The sequence below is a fragment of the Trachemys scripta genome, chromosome 1 (genome assembly GCF_013100865.1).
Source record: "Trachemys scripta elegans isolate TJP31775 chromosome 1, CAS_Tse_1.0, whole genome shotgun sequence".
Classification (NCBI taxonomy): domain Eukaryota; kingdom Metazoa; phylum Chordata; order Testudines; family Emydidae; genus Trachemys; species Trachemys scripta.
Window position 1 is genome coordinate 249,284,082 of NC_048298.1, and position 19,057 is coordinate 249,303,138.

General features: G+C 40.7%; 1 protein-coding gene across 1 annotated transcript in view; it reads right to left on the bottom strand.

The window, feature by feature from the left end:
- The window catches only part of UBAC2 (UBA domain containing 2), a 149,145-nt gene that overhangs the window by 11,333 nt on the left and 118,755 nt on the right, over positions 1-19,057 (bottom strand). Inside the window, exon 7 of the mRNA XM_034758219.1 lies at positions 13,594-13,839. Coding sequence (XP_034614110.1) covers positions 13,594-13,839 — 246 coding nt within the window. The remainder of the gene's footprint in view (positions 1-13,593; positions 13,840-19,057) is intronic.

A 19,057-nucleotide genomic window follows, 5' to 3' on the forward strand; every position in this document is an offset into this window, starting at 1 on the left:
CACTGTCTCATAGCTGGGAGAGGTTTCGTCTAGGTCAGCAGGGGAAAAAAAAACCTTGGCCACTTTAAGGAATGCACACACCCTCCTCATGGCACTCAGCCTCCTCATACGTTTGAGGAGGGGAGCTCTTTGGCTGATTGGTTGGATAGAGAGATGCAGCAAAAGTCTAATGGCTCCACAAACAAGGGGAGGTCTTATGAACCCTTCCTCATGACGAGGGCACCATTCCTAACTGGGAATAAAAGCTCCTCCTTCTGCCCACTGGGATTAGAATAGGAGCGGGTTTGGGGGGCTTGCTGTGGGCATTGTGCGAGTTGCCCTTTGGAGGCTGGGAAGGATTTTTTTTCTCACTGCCAGATTGACCTGGGCAATGTGGGTGGTGGTGGTTGGTTGTTTTTTTCCTTTCTCTCAGCACCCCAGGGACCCAGTGGTGATATTAGGTTGTGAAATTTATTTTGTCACAACTTGGCAGGTGCCCAGTGCAGGTACTCTTTCAATCGGGGGTCCTGTTCCCTGATAAACTGGAATTGGAAGCATATTAGGAAAAGGCATCTCCTAGAGGAGGTGGGGAATGGGTTTGGGGCTCCAAATGGCTGGAACAGCAAGGAGACAACCTTCTAGATTGTCACAGGAGAGTGGTGGGGTCCGAGCAACAGTGCTGGGAGTGTATTAATGGGATGAGAGCTCACGGCATCCCTCCACAAGGTGGTACAGATCACAAATGAAGGATGACCTGCACAGGACAAGTCATTGCTGGATAGTTCCCAGATGTGTTACTTAATAAAGCTGTGATCTAGTTAAACCACTTTCCTGGTATCTCATCTTTCTGCGGTATACAAGACAATGCATGTTGCGTATAAAAGACATACACACCTTTTTTTGTATAGACTCAGGTAGAGTTATTTATAGTAATGAACCTGTTTTGTGCCCTTATGTAAACAAGCAACCTTCTGGCTGCATAGCCTACAAGCTCTCATTTAACTTTCTAATTCATACAATCCCCTTAGTCTCTTTTAGGGAAGACAACTGTATTAGTTACTCATATCACACACACAACAAAAAAGCACAAAAGAGCTTTTTACTCAGTGTTTGCAAAATAAAAAAAATTATATTTTGGGCAGCTACTAATTTTCAACTAAAGTAACTAAATAGCAATTAAACATTTGTCAATCCTATTCACTTAGAGCAGGGGTAGGCAACCTATGGCACATGTGCCGAAGGCGGCACGTGAGCTGATTTTCAGTGGCACTCTCACTGCCCGGGTCTTGACCACCGGTCCGGGGGGCTCTGTATTTTAATTTAATTTTAAATGAAGCTTCTTAAACATTTTAAAAACCTTATTTACTTTACACACAACAATAGTTTAGTTATATATTATAGACTTGTAGAAAGAGACCTTCTAAAAACATTAAAATGTATTACTGGCACGCGAAACCTTAAATTAGAGTGAATAAATGAAGACTTGGCACACCACTACTGAAAGGTTGCCGACCCCTGACTTAGACAGAGAAAGAAAATGTATTTTAAAAGTTTTCTTGAAAGCTCTGTAAGCACTCAGATATTTTGATAATGCTAACGCATGTGCCTGAATTAATGCCAACTTGCCATCTGTTTGCACAAACAGGAAACGCCTCCTAATATCTGACCTCTACACCTTTTCTAAAGATGTAACCACATAGTGAGAGATGGAAAAAAGGAAACAGCTTTTGCATTTCATTTTTTAAATAACACACAGTCTGCCTCGTAGTGATAATCTACACAATAGTAGATATTTTGGGCAGGGTCAGATATTCTGACTGTCCCAGCTGTTTTATGTAAGATTAAAAAAAAATATTAAGGCATCTAATGTGCTAAAAGTAATGTTTCAAATACTTCCTTTCTGATAAAACTTCATTCAAATTTTGAATTCTACTACTACCTCATTCAAGGAGAGGGTAATAATCCAGGGTGGGGGAAAAGAGACTACATGCTTTGCTATAGAGTGTAAGTTTTAATATTTCTTGTTTTAAGACAGATGTAAAAATAGTGGCATTAACTCTGGCTAAGAATTTTATACTGCCACCCACCATGGTGTCCAATTACCTTCCATGAATAACAATAACAAAGTTTCTGGTGAACTTCATGGAGTCGCTGGCACTTCTCCCATTTCAGGGTCAAAACTTTGCTTGGGATAGGACCTTGGCTTTGATTTTTTTGTACCCTAAGCCTGAAGACACAAGGAAGTGTCAGTGTTTTGATTGTCATTCTTATGGTAAAAATGCTTTTTGAAAGAGGAAAGTTTTACCGTGATTCCTAAAGATGGTCAGACTGACTTTGCCTGATCTCCTCTGGAAGTTCATTACATAGCTGGATCCCTTTAAATAAGAATGCTTTGTCTCCAGTGCTCACATGCTTCATCCTGGGTTTTGTGATCAGTGTTGCCCCAGACAAATGCAACTGTCACATAGATTCACAGATCAACATTCGGTCTTTGATGTAGCTGGGGTTTGATCCATTGATTACTTTGAAAATTAGGACCAAGGCCTTTAAACTGACTGGGAGCCAGTCAAGGGACTTGAGCACAGATCTGATATGCTTACAGTGGCCTAAGCCATGGAGACGGTAGGCAGCCACATTCTGCAGCACCTTTGGAGTCTGTCCATCATCTTCACACTCAATTCCAGATATGGTGAGTTACAGTAATCCACACCAGAGGTGACAAATGCATGGACCACTGTGGCCAGGTCCTTGTCCAGGAAGAAAGGATGACTTTTCCTAACAAGTTGGAGGTGAAAAAGGCATTTTGGGGAACTGCTGCTTCCCAGTCATCCAAGCTTAGTGTGAAGTCAAACAGGACTTTGAGGCACTGCACCACTTTGACAAATGGGGGAGACAATATCTTGGCTATCTCGGAAAAGCATTTCTCTTTGCAACCAGCATCATTTGGGTTTTGCCAGGGTTCAGTTTGAGCCAGCTCTTCTGCACTGAAGAGTTGATTTCCTGTATGCATTCTGACATCGTAACAGTGGCAATGGTTGCATCAGTTGAGAATGAGACATAGTTGAGTGCCATTGGCATGCTGTGGGCAGCTGAGCCCACAGCATTTCACTCTCTGCCCCAGTGGCTTCATGTATATTGAAGAGAAGAGGTGATAGTATGGATCCCTGGGGGACCCTGCAGGTAAGGGCCTTTAAAGAGGAGGAGGAATTGCCTACCACCACTCCCTGAATTCTGCTGGAGACAAATGATTGGAGTAACTGTAGTGCTGGGCCATCTACTTCTGGTACGTCAGCTAGATGGATCAGCAGCATCTTGTGGACTAGTGTGTCAAAGGCTGCTGATAGATGCAGCAGTATGCACAGCGAGATTTTATGTGTCCAAGGTCATAAGGAGGTCATCTTTTAGTGCTGCTAGATCTATCTCTGGGCTGTGCCCCAGTCTGAATCCTGAACTATGAGGCAGCCAGGATGTTGACTGATGTCACATGTTGTTGAAGCTTGGTGGTTAGATATTTAACTCACCTCTACTCACTTCCTGTACACAAAACCTGTTCTTTTAACAGAAATAAAGACTGAGAAAAATTGAAAAAAGTAAATTCTACAATTGTGCTTTGAGGAATAAATTTTGTAAGACACTACCAATGAAAATGTAAAAACAAAATACATTGCAATAAACGTGTACAACTGCCGTGTGCATATACAGGGCCTGTAAATGATTCAATGAATGGGTGCATTAGCCTTCAGCTCTGGAAACCTAGATTCTAATTCTGTCTTAAGCTACAGATGGAAATAAACGTTGCAGTCTCATCCTGGATGCCCAATGGTTCATATCAGAAAGCCACCGCAAAATGTGATATGAATGGCAGTCTCTGCTCAAGAGAGGCATACAAGCAGAATAGCTAGGGGGTTGCAGGTCAGAATTCAGAGAGCTGTCTGGGGAAGCATGCATAGCACTTGCCTATACTGTCCTTCAGCCAGTGCTATTACTGAATTTTATATATAAAATCTGACACATTTTCCAGAAAAATATAAACTAGATAAGTGACAGGAAATAGAAAAATACAGATAATATCCATACCCTGTATAAAAAGCTTATTAATTGCTAACATAATTGCAGGGGTAACAGTTTTAGAAAGACAGTTACAGCATGATTTGATGTGGAAGTTCTTGATTCCTCTAACTATATTTCTATAAAAAGCAAAAGGCAAACTTAACTATTCTATCCCATCTAAATTCCAAATATTAACTTATTAAATGCTGGGAACCTATACATATCTACTAAAACAAATGAGAAGCAAACACAGCACTGTACAAGGCAGAAAATAAGCTTCCTAAATAAATCTGATGATGAAAAGGTTTAACACTTAGCAAAAGAATGACCATAAAAACCTAGCCATAAATTAAATCAAATTATCACCTATCAACATCGTGAGGCAAAGCCCTGCAATTTGTTGAAAGTAAGAAGTGATTGGTGTGGCAGATGAGGAGCTGCTATATAATAATTTTATGAATATTGTATGTGACCTAGTTATTGAGATAGACTGTATAGCTATACTAGGGTTAGTGGAATGTTTATCATATGCCTATATTGCTTTAATTCAATGGGGGCTGTCACCTGGAATGGAAGACAGTGGCTCCCAGATAGGAACATCCCACAACACACTTGAAAGGCAATGGGGAAAACTGTTAGATTTGAGGATTCTACATCCTATCTCCAGCAAAGCTGCAAGCCTTGTTTAGCCAATGCTGGAAGCTAACAGATCAAAAGGTTATAAACAGCTAAAAAGCTATTTGGTTCCTGCAAGGGCGTATCAAAGACTGAGCAAGATTTGAAGATACTCTCCCCAAAGCAGTGAGAGAGAACTGGTTTGTGAGTTAAGGGATCAGATTGTGCCATCCAGACCACAGAGGTTTTGGGGTGTCTAGTGGAATCTTACACCTACCAGGAGCCCCATGTGGTAGATGGATAGATACCTGGTAAGCTAGACTTATGTAGAGAAACCAGGAGAGGTAGAGGTGCAGTAATCCTGGTAATTGTGACAACTGGCTACTAATTTAGAATATTTTCTATGTACTATAGTAGCACCCACAAGTGCTTCTATACTGATGGGTTTGTCAGTTTCCATGAATAAGATTTAGAAGAAAGAGAGAAATCAGCAGCGGCCTCATTACCTGCATCAGTACCCAGAAAATTTAATATTTTTAATGAATTAAGAACCTACATTTTTAAATCTATGAAAACGTGTCAATAAATTGTAATCAGAAAAGTGGGGGGCATAGATCTGTAAAAATCACCATCTATGGACTTTGACACATTTGAACAAACAGGTAAGAAACACCTGAGTAAAACTGAGTTATCTACTGTTCGGAACATTTTTATTTAATATGGTGCATTTTAGAAGCAAGCACAAAAGAAGCCAACCTCAATAGCACCCGAAGAGTTTTCATACTTGGCAAGTTTGAGTAGCAAGCCCTTTTTTGGAAAAAACTTCTGCTAAAAAGAGAGGTCAGGGAATAATTTTTTACACAGCTGGATAAGTAAGGAGGCAGCACCACTGGTCACACAAATTGATATTAACTACAGTTATTAGAATGTATAGTTTGCTCCTAAAGCCCTATATGTTATAGTACTCAATGCAATGATAGCATATGAAAAGGGTTAAAAGAACGAGTGTATGCCTCTCACCCAGGGTGGTTGTGAGCTACAGTATTTAAGATATTGCACGCTCAGCTTGGAGGCGCCCAAGTGTTTTATTTGCACAGGATAGAATAAAGTCCTTCATGTACTCTAGATTCCCCTGGAGATAGCTAGTGCATGCATTTGACTATCATCTTTTCAGTTATTGTTGCTGTAGGAAAGGCAGGCCCAAGTAGTGAGTTTTGCATTTCTCTCTGAAAGTAGAGAGAAATGCAGTCACTCTTCCCCTCTGGAAGGTAGTTCCATAGTCTTGGCCCTGTAGCTGAGAAAGATTTGTCTCCTGCTCTCATGAACTTCATTCTTGAGGATGACAGATTTGCTGTTCCCGCTGCTGCTGAGGGAAAGACACCAAAAAGGCCAAAAGGCTGGTGAGTGAAGAGCACATTGAGGAGTGATACAATCAATGAGATGAGGCGTGGCGTGTTACTGTGCAGGGAGAAAATGAGAAAGTTTAAATTGAAAACAGGAGGCAAAGTGAGAATCAGTGGAAGAAGAGGAAATCACATGCAAGCAAGACAATCTTTGCATCAGGCTTTTGGAATGACTGATTTAAAGCAACCTGGGTATCAGAGAGGATGAGATTACAATAACCAAGAAGGATTATAAACGAGGTGTGAAGAAGTTATTAGCTGTGGGGATCAGATTTCAGAAAATCTGTAGAGAAGAAAGCAGCAAGATCTGTTAACATAGGAATGTGCTGGAAGGAGAGACAGAAGACATACTAAGGCATGCAGGTCTGAATGGTAGGAAGGATGGTGGTCTTGTCCACAGTAATGCAAAAAAGTGAAGACAGAAAAGGGTTAAGGAGGGGAAATAATAAAACTGGTTTCAACCAAGTTGCACTTGAACCTCAGCATGCTGCATTGTGTGCTGAAAAACCAGTTCTTGTTCTCCAGGGCTTTAAAAGTCTCCAGCTGGTCTCTGCAAGTTTTGGGCCTCCACTCTGCAGTTTTCTATCTCTTTGCTACATTTTATGTGCCTGTTTCTGTGTTCAGAAACAGTGTCACTAGTGGCTGGTTGAAAGGCAGAAGCTTCTCATCCAGCTATTTGCTGCTCAGCCACCTGTCCGCCTGCAAGTTTTTCAGTGGGAAATGAAAGTCATATCCAGTCTCTGTTCAGAGGCTGATGTACAGATGTGGTAGCTCTTCCCCTCTTCCAACCAATTCTTTCACTTGAGCCTCAAGGGGCTGGAAAATGGAAGATATAACAGAGGAGGAGAGCTGGCAAAGGGAGGGAAAACAAAGCAAGAAGATGGAATAACCATCGGAGGGGCCCTTAAAATCCCAGAACCTACCTTGTGTAGAGGGAGGAGAGAGGCTAAAGAGTTAGAGAAGCAGAAGCAGACACCCGTTCAATCCTAGAGCTCCAAAAGGCACCAGCCAATGGACCTAAAAGAACTTCCCATGCTTGCTGGTTCTGCAGAGTGACTTTGTGGCAGGAGGAGGACACTCAGGGAAAGGAGGGAAAGGAAAAGAGAATGAGATCCAGAGAGTAGCTGGGGAGAAGAAAGATCCAAAGAAGAACCAGAGATTAAAAAGTAAGTGTGGGGTCCAAAGGGGACTCCAAGATATGGGAAAGACTGGGGATGGGGACAAAGACACTCAGATAAGGGAAAAGAACACGGGGGGGGGGGGGCTGTGATGGGGAGTACAAGCCCCAGACTGTCCATGAGAGGACTGTCCCAACTAGCCCCACTCCGAGACACCTGTAGCATGTGTCAGGAATGGAAAGGGGAGCTAAAAGAAGAGGACTTAATTAAGTTAGAGGCTGACCAGGAAGGAGAGCAGACCTCCATTTCTCCCTCTATGAGAGAAACCTGGGACTGCTGGCCAGCTAGGCAAGCCGCCCTGCAAATAGGGAGACCAGGCTCAGGAAGACCGACTGAACAACTGCCTGTTTGAAGACAGGCCCTGGGTAGAAGGGCAGGGTCCCTCTGAAGACTTGCTAGATTAATCTCTTTTGAGTTCCTTGTTTCCTGTTGTTCTAGGACTTAAGGGGTGGAACTGGAGGGTGTTGTAGCCAGAAGGCTAAAGCTCCATACACTGGATCCACGAGAGGCAGTGGCTGCCTATGAGACCCCAAGGCAGAGTGCATACTGCCATGTCAGTCACAAGCAGCATGAGAGAGATCAAGGGGGAAAATATCGACTCCTAGAGAAAAGAGGGACAGAAGAGAGAAACAGGACAACCTACTTAACGAGTGGACAGAAAATCAAAGCAAAGTAGAAGAAAAAGTGGGAGAGAAAAAAAAATATAATAAAGAAATGGAAAGAAAGTAAAAAGCAATAAGAGAACTTGTAGGCTAGTAAATTTTATTTGTTTTCAAGAGTGTGAATATATACAACAAAGTTTATATTAATCTTTCAGAATTTTGGTGAGGAAGGAAGCTAAAGAATTCTTCATCTATGGAGGAAGTTCACCAACAGCCAGCATTATGGGCGTGAAAAAACAAACAGAAAATGCTGCGGTAATTGTATAGAAAAGAAATAGCTAGCAACTGACATAGCATCAGTTGTTTAAGCACAGTAGCCATAGTAACCAGCAACCAAGACAAGACCAATCATTTAATTACCATAACAACTACAGTTTTTAAACAAATGCAACTGAATTCTCCAGACTGCTATATGCAGACACCAGTATCAATCTATCAGTAACAATTTATACCACCATTCTAAAGGAGGTACACCAGGTAGCAATCTTGATGATCCAAGCTCAAACCCTACTGTGGGTTCATTCTACTCCTCCAAATGTTTGAGTGTCCAAGAGTACAGAAGTTCTGTGAGTTATTCCACTGCACTGCACGTTACCCTGGGTTTGGGGCATAACAGCTAGAGAGAATGGGAAAGGACATGGAAATTTTCAAAGAATAAATGGCCAGTGAACATAACTGTTTCCATAGAAAGTGCTACAAGAAAATCCTGCTTTAAACAAACCGTTGAACAACATAGGAGGAAAGAATAAGGAGTTGAGAAAATCTTTTACACTCCTAATTTTTGGGGTAGTAAAGAGTAATCAAACATATTTGCCAGCAGCTGAATACTTTTTTTCCCAGTCTCTTCCATTGTGATGTTCTCTTTTTTTCAATTCTTCCACTCTATTTTTCAATTTTTCTCTCTCTTCTCTTATTTTTTTTTCAGAATTATTTTATTTTGGCCCCTTTGGTACTTACTCTATAGGCTACTGCATTATCCCATTGTTTGCTAATTTTGCTTTGGTTAAGTCTCTCTTTCCCTTTTCCCTTCAGATTATTATTCTTTGAGGTACTCAAACTTAAAAAAGAAAGATGAATTCAAACTCTCCCTTAAATTTCCTCCTAAATTTTGCGATTTAAAGTTGAACCTCTTCTCCCACCTAAATTGCAGTCTTATTGTGTTGGATTGTCTCAACTTGCTGGGCTCATTACAACAGTTTCTGTATTTCTTCTAGAGAACTGAAGTATAGATTTGCTATGAAAAGTGATAATAAAATTGGTGCCTTCTTAGGGATCGATCATAGTTTGTCCTGTTTGCTGGGGTAAGGGAAAGAGCATAAGACAACTCCTTACTCCCTCAATCTGGTACACCATACCTTCCTGCATGCAAAGGGAAATCGGCTACACCGAACTCCTGTGTTCCCCACCTTAGGCAAATGGGTGGGAATGGGCAGGTAGGGTCAAGAAGTGCGTGGAGCCTTGACGCCACTTCCCCAATGCACCTGGTGATGTAGCTATACTGGTATGTAGGGTTGAATATGCTGCAACAGGTCACACCTGTCACAGTTTTTCTGTGACTCCTGAAGCAACATGGAGATCAGGAGGGGGATTGAGAGTCCAGGAGTCAATCTTCCTCTTGGGCTGGTTTGGGGGCAGCATAACAATGTGCTTGCTCTAGACTACCTCACAAATTGGCATTCTCCCAGTGTGTATTCAGAGCCATATTTGCTGACTTAAATTTTTTTTTTAAATGTATATGCTACCTTTTATTACTGTCAACCTTACAGAGCCAATACTGCTCTGGGAGAGTGAACCAGATTCTCTTATAGTTTGTACATCACAAGTAGAATTATTATCTAGGTTCTAACTGTAAGGCCACCTGTGCAACCCCACTGTCTTCAGATTACACACTCAGTTACACCTGTGCAACCTCACTGAAAGCAACAGGTTTGCACAAGAGTAACGCGAGGACAATGTTAGACCTCAATCTTCTATTTATTTAGGAAGTTTTAACAAGTTTACAAATCACTGCTATTTAAATATCAGAAACAACACTCATTACAGCAATTAGATTTTTTTTCAGAGATATTATACAGGAATATAGCCATCAGATCTTTCTATTAAACAGGATGTTACTATGTTACACAATAAGAATCATTACAACACCCATGATACGTTGTTTCTAGCGATTTTATTAAACTGAGTGATATTGCTCTCTCTCTCTAGAATTTATTTAGCAGATCAGGTATATCTATCAAATGTTAACGTTCAAAAATATTGGACAGATGTGCTTTTTTTGTTGCAGGTTAAAGTAGTTTGGTTATATTTTAAAACATTCAAGTATTCAATCATGAATTGGACCATTTTTCATTTTTGCATCAACCCATACTGGAATCTCTGAGCCCTGCTTTTGGTCATTTGACTGGCATCCAGTAAATTGTATGAGTCAAGAAAAACTGGTTACTAGCTTTGCATACCAGACCTTTCTAAAGTGTTGATAGATTAATACCATCACCTTCCCTTTGTTGACTTTGCTGGGCATTCACTAATATAGCAATAAGGGACTCAAGGATATGAGTAGGGTATTGGTGAATGCATCATGTGCATTATGAAGAGGTAAGCCAAAGGCTACCTGCCTTCTTATTTGACTGAAGTGCACCAATAACCTGGTAATGGGAATAGTGGTTGTAGTTGAAGTGTAGGGCAAAGAAAAATTAAGATATGCTATTAAAATATGGTTCATTTTTGTTTTTTTAAGAACTTTTTCAAAAACCATTTTTGGCATGAGGTGGATAATTCAGTGCATCCTTCCACAATAGAAAATAGTTCTTAGGAGAAGGACAGGACAAAACAATAGGGACACATTTTTTCACCTACTATTTTGAATATATTTACTATTTCTTTTTAATTTTTTAAAATCCTTTTTAAAGTTCTCCTGATTACTTGGGTCCTTTCTGCCTCCTCTTATTTCCCAGAAGTTTAGATACCCCTTTTACAGCAGTTTGTGGCCAAACAGCCACTTTCAGTTTAGTTTCTATTACAACAACTAACTTCGAAGCATTGAACAGTTCCCAGTTTAGTTTTGACAATAAACACTAGGTTAAAAGTGATTGCTGGAAGGGCAGAGAAAAGGTCATTTGCAACTGTCTGGGTTGTACAACAAGGCAATTTAATAAAATTGAAGTGAAGCTAACTATGAAGAATAGAATTATGTTACCAGGAAGGTAAATGAAGGACTGACACTAGAGCTGTTCTAAATTGCCCTAGGTAAAATTCATATAGTGTTAACACACAGTACAGGACAACCCCTGAGTACATTTCTGCAAAGGGAATCATAGAATATCAGGGTTGGAAGGGATCTCAGGAGGTCATCTAGTCCAACCCACTGCTCAAAGCAGGACCTAACACCCAACTAAATCATCCCAGCCAGGGCTTTGTCAAGCCTGACCTTAAAAACTTCTAAGGAAGGAGATTCCACCACCTCCCTACGTAACCCATTCCAGTGCTTCACCACCCTCCTAGTGAAAAAGTTTTTCCTAATATCCAACCTAAGCCTCCCCTACTGAAACTTGAGACCATTAATCCTTGTTCTGTCATCTGGTACCACTGAGAACAGTCTAGATCCATCCTCTTTGGAACCCCCTTTCAGGTAGTTGAAAGCAGCTATCAAATCCCCCTTCATTCTTCTCTTCTGCAGACTAAACAATCCCAGTTCCCTCAGCCTCTCCTCATAAGTCATGTGCTCCAATTCCCTAATCATTTTTGTTGCCCTCCACTGGACTCTTTCCAAATTTTCCACGTCCTTCTGGATGTGGGGCCCAAAACTGGACACAGTACTCCAGATGAGGCCTCACCAATGCTGAATAGAGGGGAATGATCACGTCCCTCGATCTGCTGGCAATGCTTCTACTTATACAGCCCAAAATGCCGTTAGCCTTCTTGGCAACAAGGGCACACTGTTAACTCATATCCAGCTTCTCATCCACTGTAACCCCTACGTCCTTTTCTGCAGAAAGACTAGCTTACCCAGGAGTCCTTTTCAACCCAAGCTGTGATTTTTATCTAGCATTTTATTTAGTGTATTCCCTCAGCTGAGTCATTCTTCTCCTTTTTAAATACAAAGATCTCTCTGATATAAACTATCTTCCCTTGAAAATGATACCCAGAATGCCAGGAGAGCTGAACCCCTCATGTTTTCCCCATATCTTCAGACAGATATCATCCTATTGACTCTTTTAGGCTAAATTAAATTCAATAGTAGATATAAGAGAAGTCTATCAGTGTTTTCAACCCTAATGCAAACCACACTTTTAACCTTTTACATTAGCACATCTTGTTCATTCAGATCAGATCTTTCCCCTCCCTTCCTTTCCATACTAGCTGCACCCAGCACATAACATAGCAGCTGAATGTACTACTATATGGCTAAAATTCACAGGAATAAAATGCAATTCAGATCTCACACAGACGATTATTCATTCTTATGTAGCTTGTAATTTAGTTACAGAAACCAGAGGTTCATATGGAGCCCACATGTTCACCTGGCTTTACTAGACTGTCAATATATACACTCTAGGATCCTAGGAGAAATACAAATCGAGGCATCAGCTGCTTTATTTTACTGTCTTACAGGGACAAGTAGGTGAGCACCTGCCCTTGTCCACTCCATCAAAACTGAGAAAAATAAAGAGACTAACAATCTAATTTATAGGCAATAAAATGTAAGCACTAAAAGAAGTAACAGGAAAGCACTATGGTTGACATCTACAGGAAAATTAGAGATCAAGAATTTTGTGTGCTTTCATAAAAAAACAAGCATTGTACAATATGGGTGATGTAATCCCTCCTATTTACCCATGCAAAACACCGAACAACAGAGCTGACTTTCAAACTCTCTGAAGAGGATGGTAACTTTTCTGACTGCCAGCATGGTCTGGAGCATCAGGACATGCTGAGTTTTAATTGTGGCGCTGTCACACACCCTGGTCAGCCAGGCCTACTGGTCCAAGTAGTAGTGCTCAGAGGCCAGGAACAGCACCAAAGGTCAGAGCTGTAGTCAGGAACCAGGAATCAGAGCCAAGGGGCACAGCCAGGGCCAGGAGAGTGAGCCGAGAGGCAGGTCCATTGCTACGGCTGGCAGGGGAGTCCACCTTGTTGCATGGACATTTCCTGGAACTCCTTCTGGGCTTAAATACAGTGCCTGGACCAATCCGGAGCCATGAAAGAAGCTGTCAGTACAGCCTCCTGAGGTAGTACTTCCTGTGGTCTTTATCTTTGCAGGATCATTTATGTGACAATGTACACAGGTCCAACATGGCTGCTGGGTAGCAGCACAGAGGTAATGGCCATCAAACAACCTGCAGTCCTGGGTTCTAGTCCCCGCATAACCTCACAACTGTGGGCTTTGTTAAATCACTTCACACCTCAGGCTTACTTTGCTACTGGTAAAACAGTGCAATGCCACCTACCTACCTCTAAGTTGTTTTGTGAAAATTAGTTCATGTTTTGTAATGAACTTTAATAATATAAAATCTACATAAATGTTCACTAACATTACAGAAGTCTATGAAATACTAATTACATAATTTCAATAGGGAAATTTTTTAAAAACAAAACTATACTGGTTCCTAAATAAGATCCACAAATTATGATTAACCAAAACCCCTTTCCCTCCATATTTCCATTACTCAGCATAATCATACACTTTAACAAATAATTTATGTATACCTGCTGTTGTCTTTGCCGTCTCAACTGTGCAAACTGAGACATCATGATTTGACGATCCAGTAATTCCATTCTCTGCTGTCTCTGGATGTCCACTGTTGCTCCCATTCCTACTCGAATCTCGTTGGATGGTTCTGCAGATGAGAATATTGGTTCAAGAGTCCAAGAAAATATCTTTGCCAGCCAGCTGGGAACACAAAGCACCTGATGAACTTTTAGCACACTACTGCTGTAGCACATCCCAGAAATCTGAAAGCAAAAGCAAAATGAAAAAAAAAAATATTTTACACCCAAAGCCTTAACTGGATGACAGAGGTATGTTGTTCTTTCACTTTTTCAAGGCAAATTTCATCTGGTGTATTTAGCCAGAGTCTTCAGTGGAGAATCCATGTCTCAGTGAATACGGATATAACATTATGGGATTTCTTCACCATAAACTTCCACTACAACCACCAACTATTATTTTTAAAAGTCTGCAGATTGCATTACTTGTGACTCAAGTGTATTTCTTGTTTAGGGGTAAAGTCAAATACCAGCTCAGTGACTTAGTTATAGGCAAATTTCAAATAGCTAAAGCTTTTGATCTCTGGTAAAGCAAATTATCCTGGCTGGCCCTAAAATGGATATGGGGAGATAGGACCTTAATACCACAGTATTGTGACGATTTTGGGCACTTGCTTTAAAAAACACCCAAAAGTACCCCATGTTAAATCCCTGGAGCTGGGGAATGTGAGCCAATCAGCATCCCTCCTGCCCCTTGCTGACCAATGGGTGCCTTAGCCTCCAAAAGGGGGAGGGAAAGGTGAGCTCCTTGGTGCCTCCCAGAGTCTCTCTCCCTTCCTTTCACCACTGGCTCCATCAAGTTCCCCAGCCTGTTGAGACAGGTGGGTAGCATTTCTGCTTAACTCCCCACCCCCTCACCCCCACACAGTGAAAAACAGATATAGTCAAGTTGAAGCTTTAATAGTGGGGATTTCATAGGGTCACATAACTAAATTGTTACCTGTTTCAGAGTACACAGACTGTTACTTAAAAATAATTAAATCTAGCAATTTTTCTAACAATTTTTTTTTAAAGTTTATCAAAACCCTATTAACTTTTTAAATGGCAGCACTAGAGAGGTTAATGAGTTTAATCAGAAACTTCCTCTTCCTAAGAGATTCCTTCTGTAATACCCTGTTAATGGGCCAAGTCCTTTCAACAAAGTGCACAGCCTATAGGGTCCATATTTACCTCCTCTCTGGAATTTTGAACTTCAGCCTATGTTTCATCTATAAGAATGGCTGTTTTTATGGTTTTCTCAAGGCCACCTCTGTCCTAGCTCCTTACATCCCTCTTGGCACTAATTCAGTGGTTCTCTAACTTTTGTACTGGTGACCCCTTTCACCTAGCAAGCCTCTGAGTGAGACCCCCATTATAAATGAAAAACACTTTTTAATATATTTAACACCATTATAAATGCTGGAGGTAAAGTGGGGTTTGGGGTGGAGGCTGATAGCTCATGGCCCCCCATGTAATAACCTCACGACCCCCTGAGGGGCCCCGACCCCCAGTTTGAGAACCCCTGCACAAGTCATCATAATTGCCACCCTGAATTCCATTACAGGGCTTTAGCCCCTGCAGCTAAGATGACTCAACAGAAGAGGCCACATTCCTTCAGAGAATCTTAGAGTCTGCATGACCCAAGAATCTCTGGATGCCAACTGGCAGAGGGCACTGGGGTGTAGAGGGGTACAGAGATTTCTAGGGTTCACCAAAAGAATGTCATGTAAGGTCTCTAATGAAAGTCACCGGTCATCATAAACATTGTGAGATGTATGTATGGAGAATATGTGAAGAATTATGTATATATTCTAAAGTTTATGTTCTCTAAGTCACAGTTAAAAACAGGTCATTCAAAAGTAGTCTGTCTTGAGATAAATTCTTCTAGCATCTGATGGGAGACACTTATCTCCGGGGGAAGTGGGAGGAACCACTGTGTAATGTGTCCTACAAAAGGAGTCTACTGGCATTCTAAGATAAATGCTAATGAAGAGATGGTGGAGACTTCAGAAAAAAATCTAACAGGAAGAAATAAACAGGTGATGGGGGGAACCTTATCTTGAGGTTAACATCAAAGGTCTATTCTAGTATATTTAGAGGAGCAAAAAGACATCCTGGTATTCTTTATCTAGGAAGTAAATGCACAGTTTGCTTTATGAAAAAAAGGATCTCTACCCAAGCTTGGTGGAAAACACTGGAGAGAAGTTAGGGTGAGATAAACTTCTTTAGACTGGAGGATAACTTCTTAGTTAAATTTAGGCTTTAGAATATGCATTGTGGTATGTTGTTTTACATATAACTTTTTGTTCCCATCTCTCACTGCTTTTTATTTGAATCCCTGTATTTTCTTAAATATATTTCCTTTTGTTTTATATCTGAATTCAAGTGCTGTACATATGACTTGAGCGGTGGTGTAAGGTAAACCCTGTAAACTGTGGTATAGTGTTCAAGTACCACCCTCCCCTCGAGAAGAGCACATCCCTTTTCTTCACCTTTTGTCTCTTTTTCTAGTGCATTCTCAATGAAATTCTCATTCTCAATGGATGAACAATAGACATTTATGTAATCAGAAAAATGCAACAAAGTTGATTCAGATGTACTTTTTCCTTTACTTGCATCAATAAATTCTACATTCCATGCAGAGGTTAGTAGTGTCCAAGCAAGTAAATACTGAATGAATGTGGGGTGGTTATATAATCCTTTGACATCCTTGTTGTGATGAGCATGTTTACAGTTCTCTTCTGCCATCACTGGTCTCTTCCTGTCTATGTCACACAGCGCTATCACAGTTTATTGCTTGTGGCATAACAGATCAGAAAGGCATGTCACAAACACTGACATTTGTGATGTCACAAATGCTGAAATGACTGTAATGCTTCTCAGTGCATGAAGGGCTGTGCGTCATCTTGTTACCATCTGCCTGCAGAGCGAGAGAGTCTTACCTGTACCCGCTAGCTCCTTAACACAACCAGCCTGATCACCACTTAGGCAATCTAAGTGTATCTAGCCCCTGTTCACTGGATACCCATAGAAATCCCATATCCTGTGTTCCCAAAGGAATCAGAACTGGAAGGGACCTCGAGAGGTCATCTAGTCCAGTCCCCTGCACTCAAGACAGGACTAAGTATTATCTAGACCATCCTTGACAGGTGTTTGTCCAACCGGCTCTTAAAAATCCCCAATGATGAAGATTCCACAACCTCGCTAGGCAATTGATTCCAGTGCTTAACCACTCTGACAGGAAGTTTTTCCTAATATCCAACCTAAACCGCCCTTGCTGCAATTTAAGCCCATTGCTTCTTGTCCTATCCTCAGAAGTTAAGAACAATTTTTCTCCCTCCTCCTTGTAACAACTTTTTATGTACTTGAAAACTTATGTCCCCTCTCAGTCTTCTCTTCTGCAGACTAAACAAACCCAATTTTTTCAGTCTACCCTCGTAGATCATGTTTTCTAGACCTTTAATCATTTTTGTTGCTCTTCTCTGGACTTTCTCCAATTTGTCCATATCTTTCCTGAAATGAGGCACCAGAACTGGACACAATACTCTAGTTGAGGCCTAATCAGTGCAGAGTAGAGTGGAAGAATTACTTCTCATGTCTTGTTTACAATACTCCTGTTAATACATCCCAGAATGATGTTTGCTTTTTGCAACAGCGTTACACCGTTGACTCATATTTAGCTTGAACTGAAATTAACTTCCCCATAATCAAAGAAAGGTTTTGATTGGCTTCCAAACCTAGACCAATATTGGGCATGGGAGTGGAAGCTTTTTTATTTCCTCTCAACTATGTCCCACATCTCTACTAAAAATCTATTATAAGGGAACTAAACCTATACCAGAAACTTGCCAATATCATCAGAAACTAGCCTATGGCTATAAGCACCATAATATGAGTACCCGCTCAACATTTTTCTTTACTATCCAGAACAACTAGTAGAAACTATGGAGCTCTCATCTGTCCATTTTTTAAAAAGCATTGATTTTCAAAACAAGCTAGAACTTAAATGAGCTCAGTAGGTAACAGCATAATGTTACATCCGCAACAAGAACAAAACACAAAGCAAGTGATCACAGTTAAAGGAAAATATATATCAGGCTTGACAAATCCTGCAGTGTGACTAATGGTGTTTTAACCACAAACCAGAATAATCTCCCTGCCGATTTCAGATACAATCATAGCTCTGAGTCACTAACAGCACACAACCAAGGGACAACATGTATAGTTTCGGTACCTTAAAATGTTTTTGTCCCAGAAGGGATAGAGTGCACCAAAGAGGGTTAGAAATAACTATCCTGACAAAATTTTATATAAATTTATATATTTTTATAGTAAATGGTTATTACCATAATGTAAGATCTATACTAAATCACAGAACAAAAAGCAGAGAGTGAGAGAGAAGACTAGTAGGTGAGGGAGCTAGAGGAAAAAGAGTGGTAAAAGAGCATTCAGCATCCCTGTGGTGGAAAGAACATCTCAACAGCCCAACACTGTGGCATTTAATTTCAAAAGGGGGAACTATGCAAAAATGAGGGGGTTAGTTTAACAGAAGTTAAAAGGTATAGTGACTAAAGTGAAATCTCTGCAAGCTGCATGGGCGCTTTTTAAAGACACCATAATAGAGGCCCAACTTCAATGTATACCCCAAATTAAGAAACACAGTAAAAGAACTAAAAAAGAGCCACCATGGCTTAACAACCATGTAAAAGAAGCAGTGAGAGATAAAAAGACTTCCTTTAAAAAGTCGAAGTCAAATCCTAGTGAGGCAAATAGAAAGGAGCATAAACACTGCCAAATTAAGTGCAAGAATGTAATAAGAAAAGCCAAAGAGGAGTTTGAAGAATTGCTAGCCAAAAACTCCAAAGGTAATAACAAAATGTTTTTTAAGTACATGAGAAGCAGGAAGCCTGCTAAACAGCCAGTGGGGCCCCTTGATGATCACTGAGATACAAAAGGAGCGCTTAAAGATGATAAAGTCATTGCGGAGAAACTAAATGGATTCTTTGCTTCAGTCTTCACGGCTGAGGATGTTAGGGAGATTCCCAAACCTGAGCCGGCTTTTGTAGGTGACAAATCTGAGGAACTGTCACAGACTGAAGTGTCACTAGAGGAGGTTTTGGAATTAATTGATAAACTCAACATTAACAAGTCACCAGGACCAGATGGCATTCACCCAAGAGTTCTGAAAGAACTCAAATGTGAAGTTGCAGAACTATTAACTAAGGTTTGTAATCTGTCCTTTAAATCGGCTTCTGTACCCAATGACTGGAATTTAGCTAATGTAACACCAATATTTAAAAAGCAATTACAGACCGGTAAGTCTAACGTTGGTACTGGGCAAATTAGTTGAAACAATAGTTAAGAATAAAATTGTCAGAAACATAGAAAAACATAAACTGTTGAGCAATAGTCAACATGGTTTCTA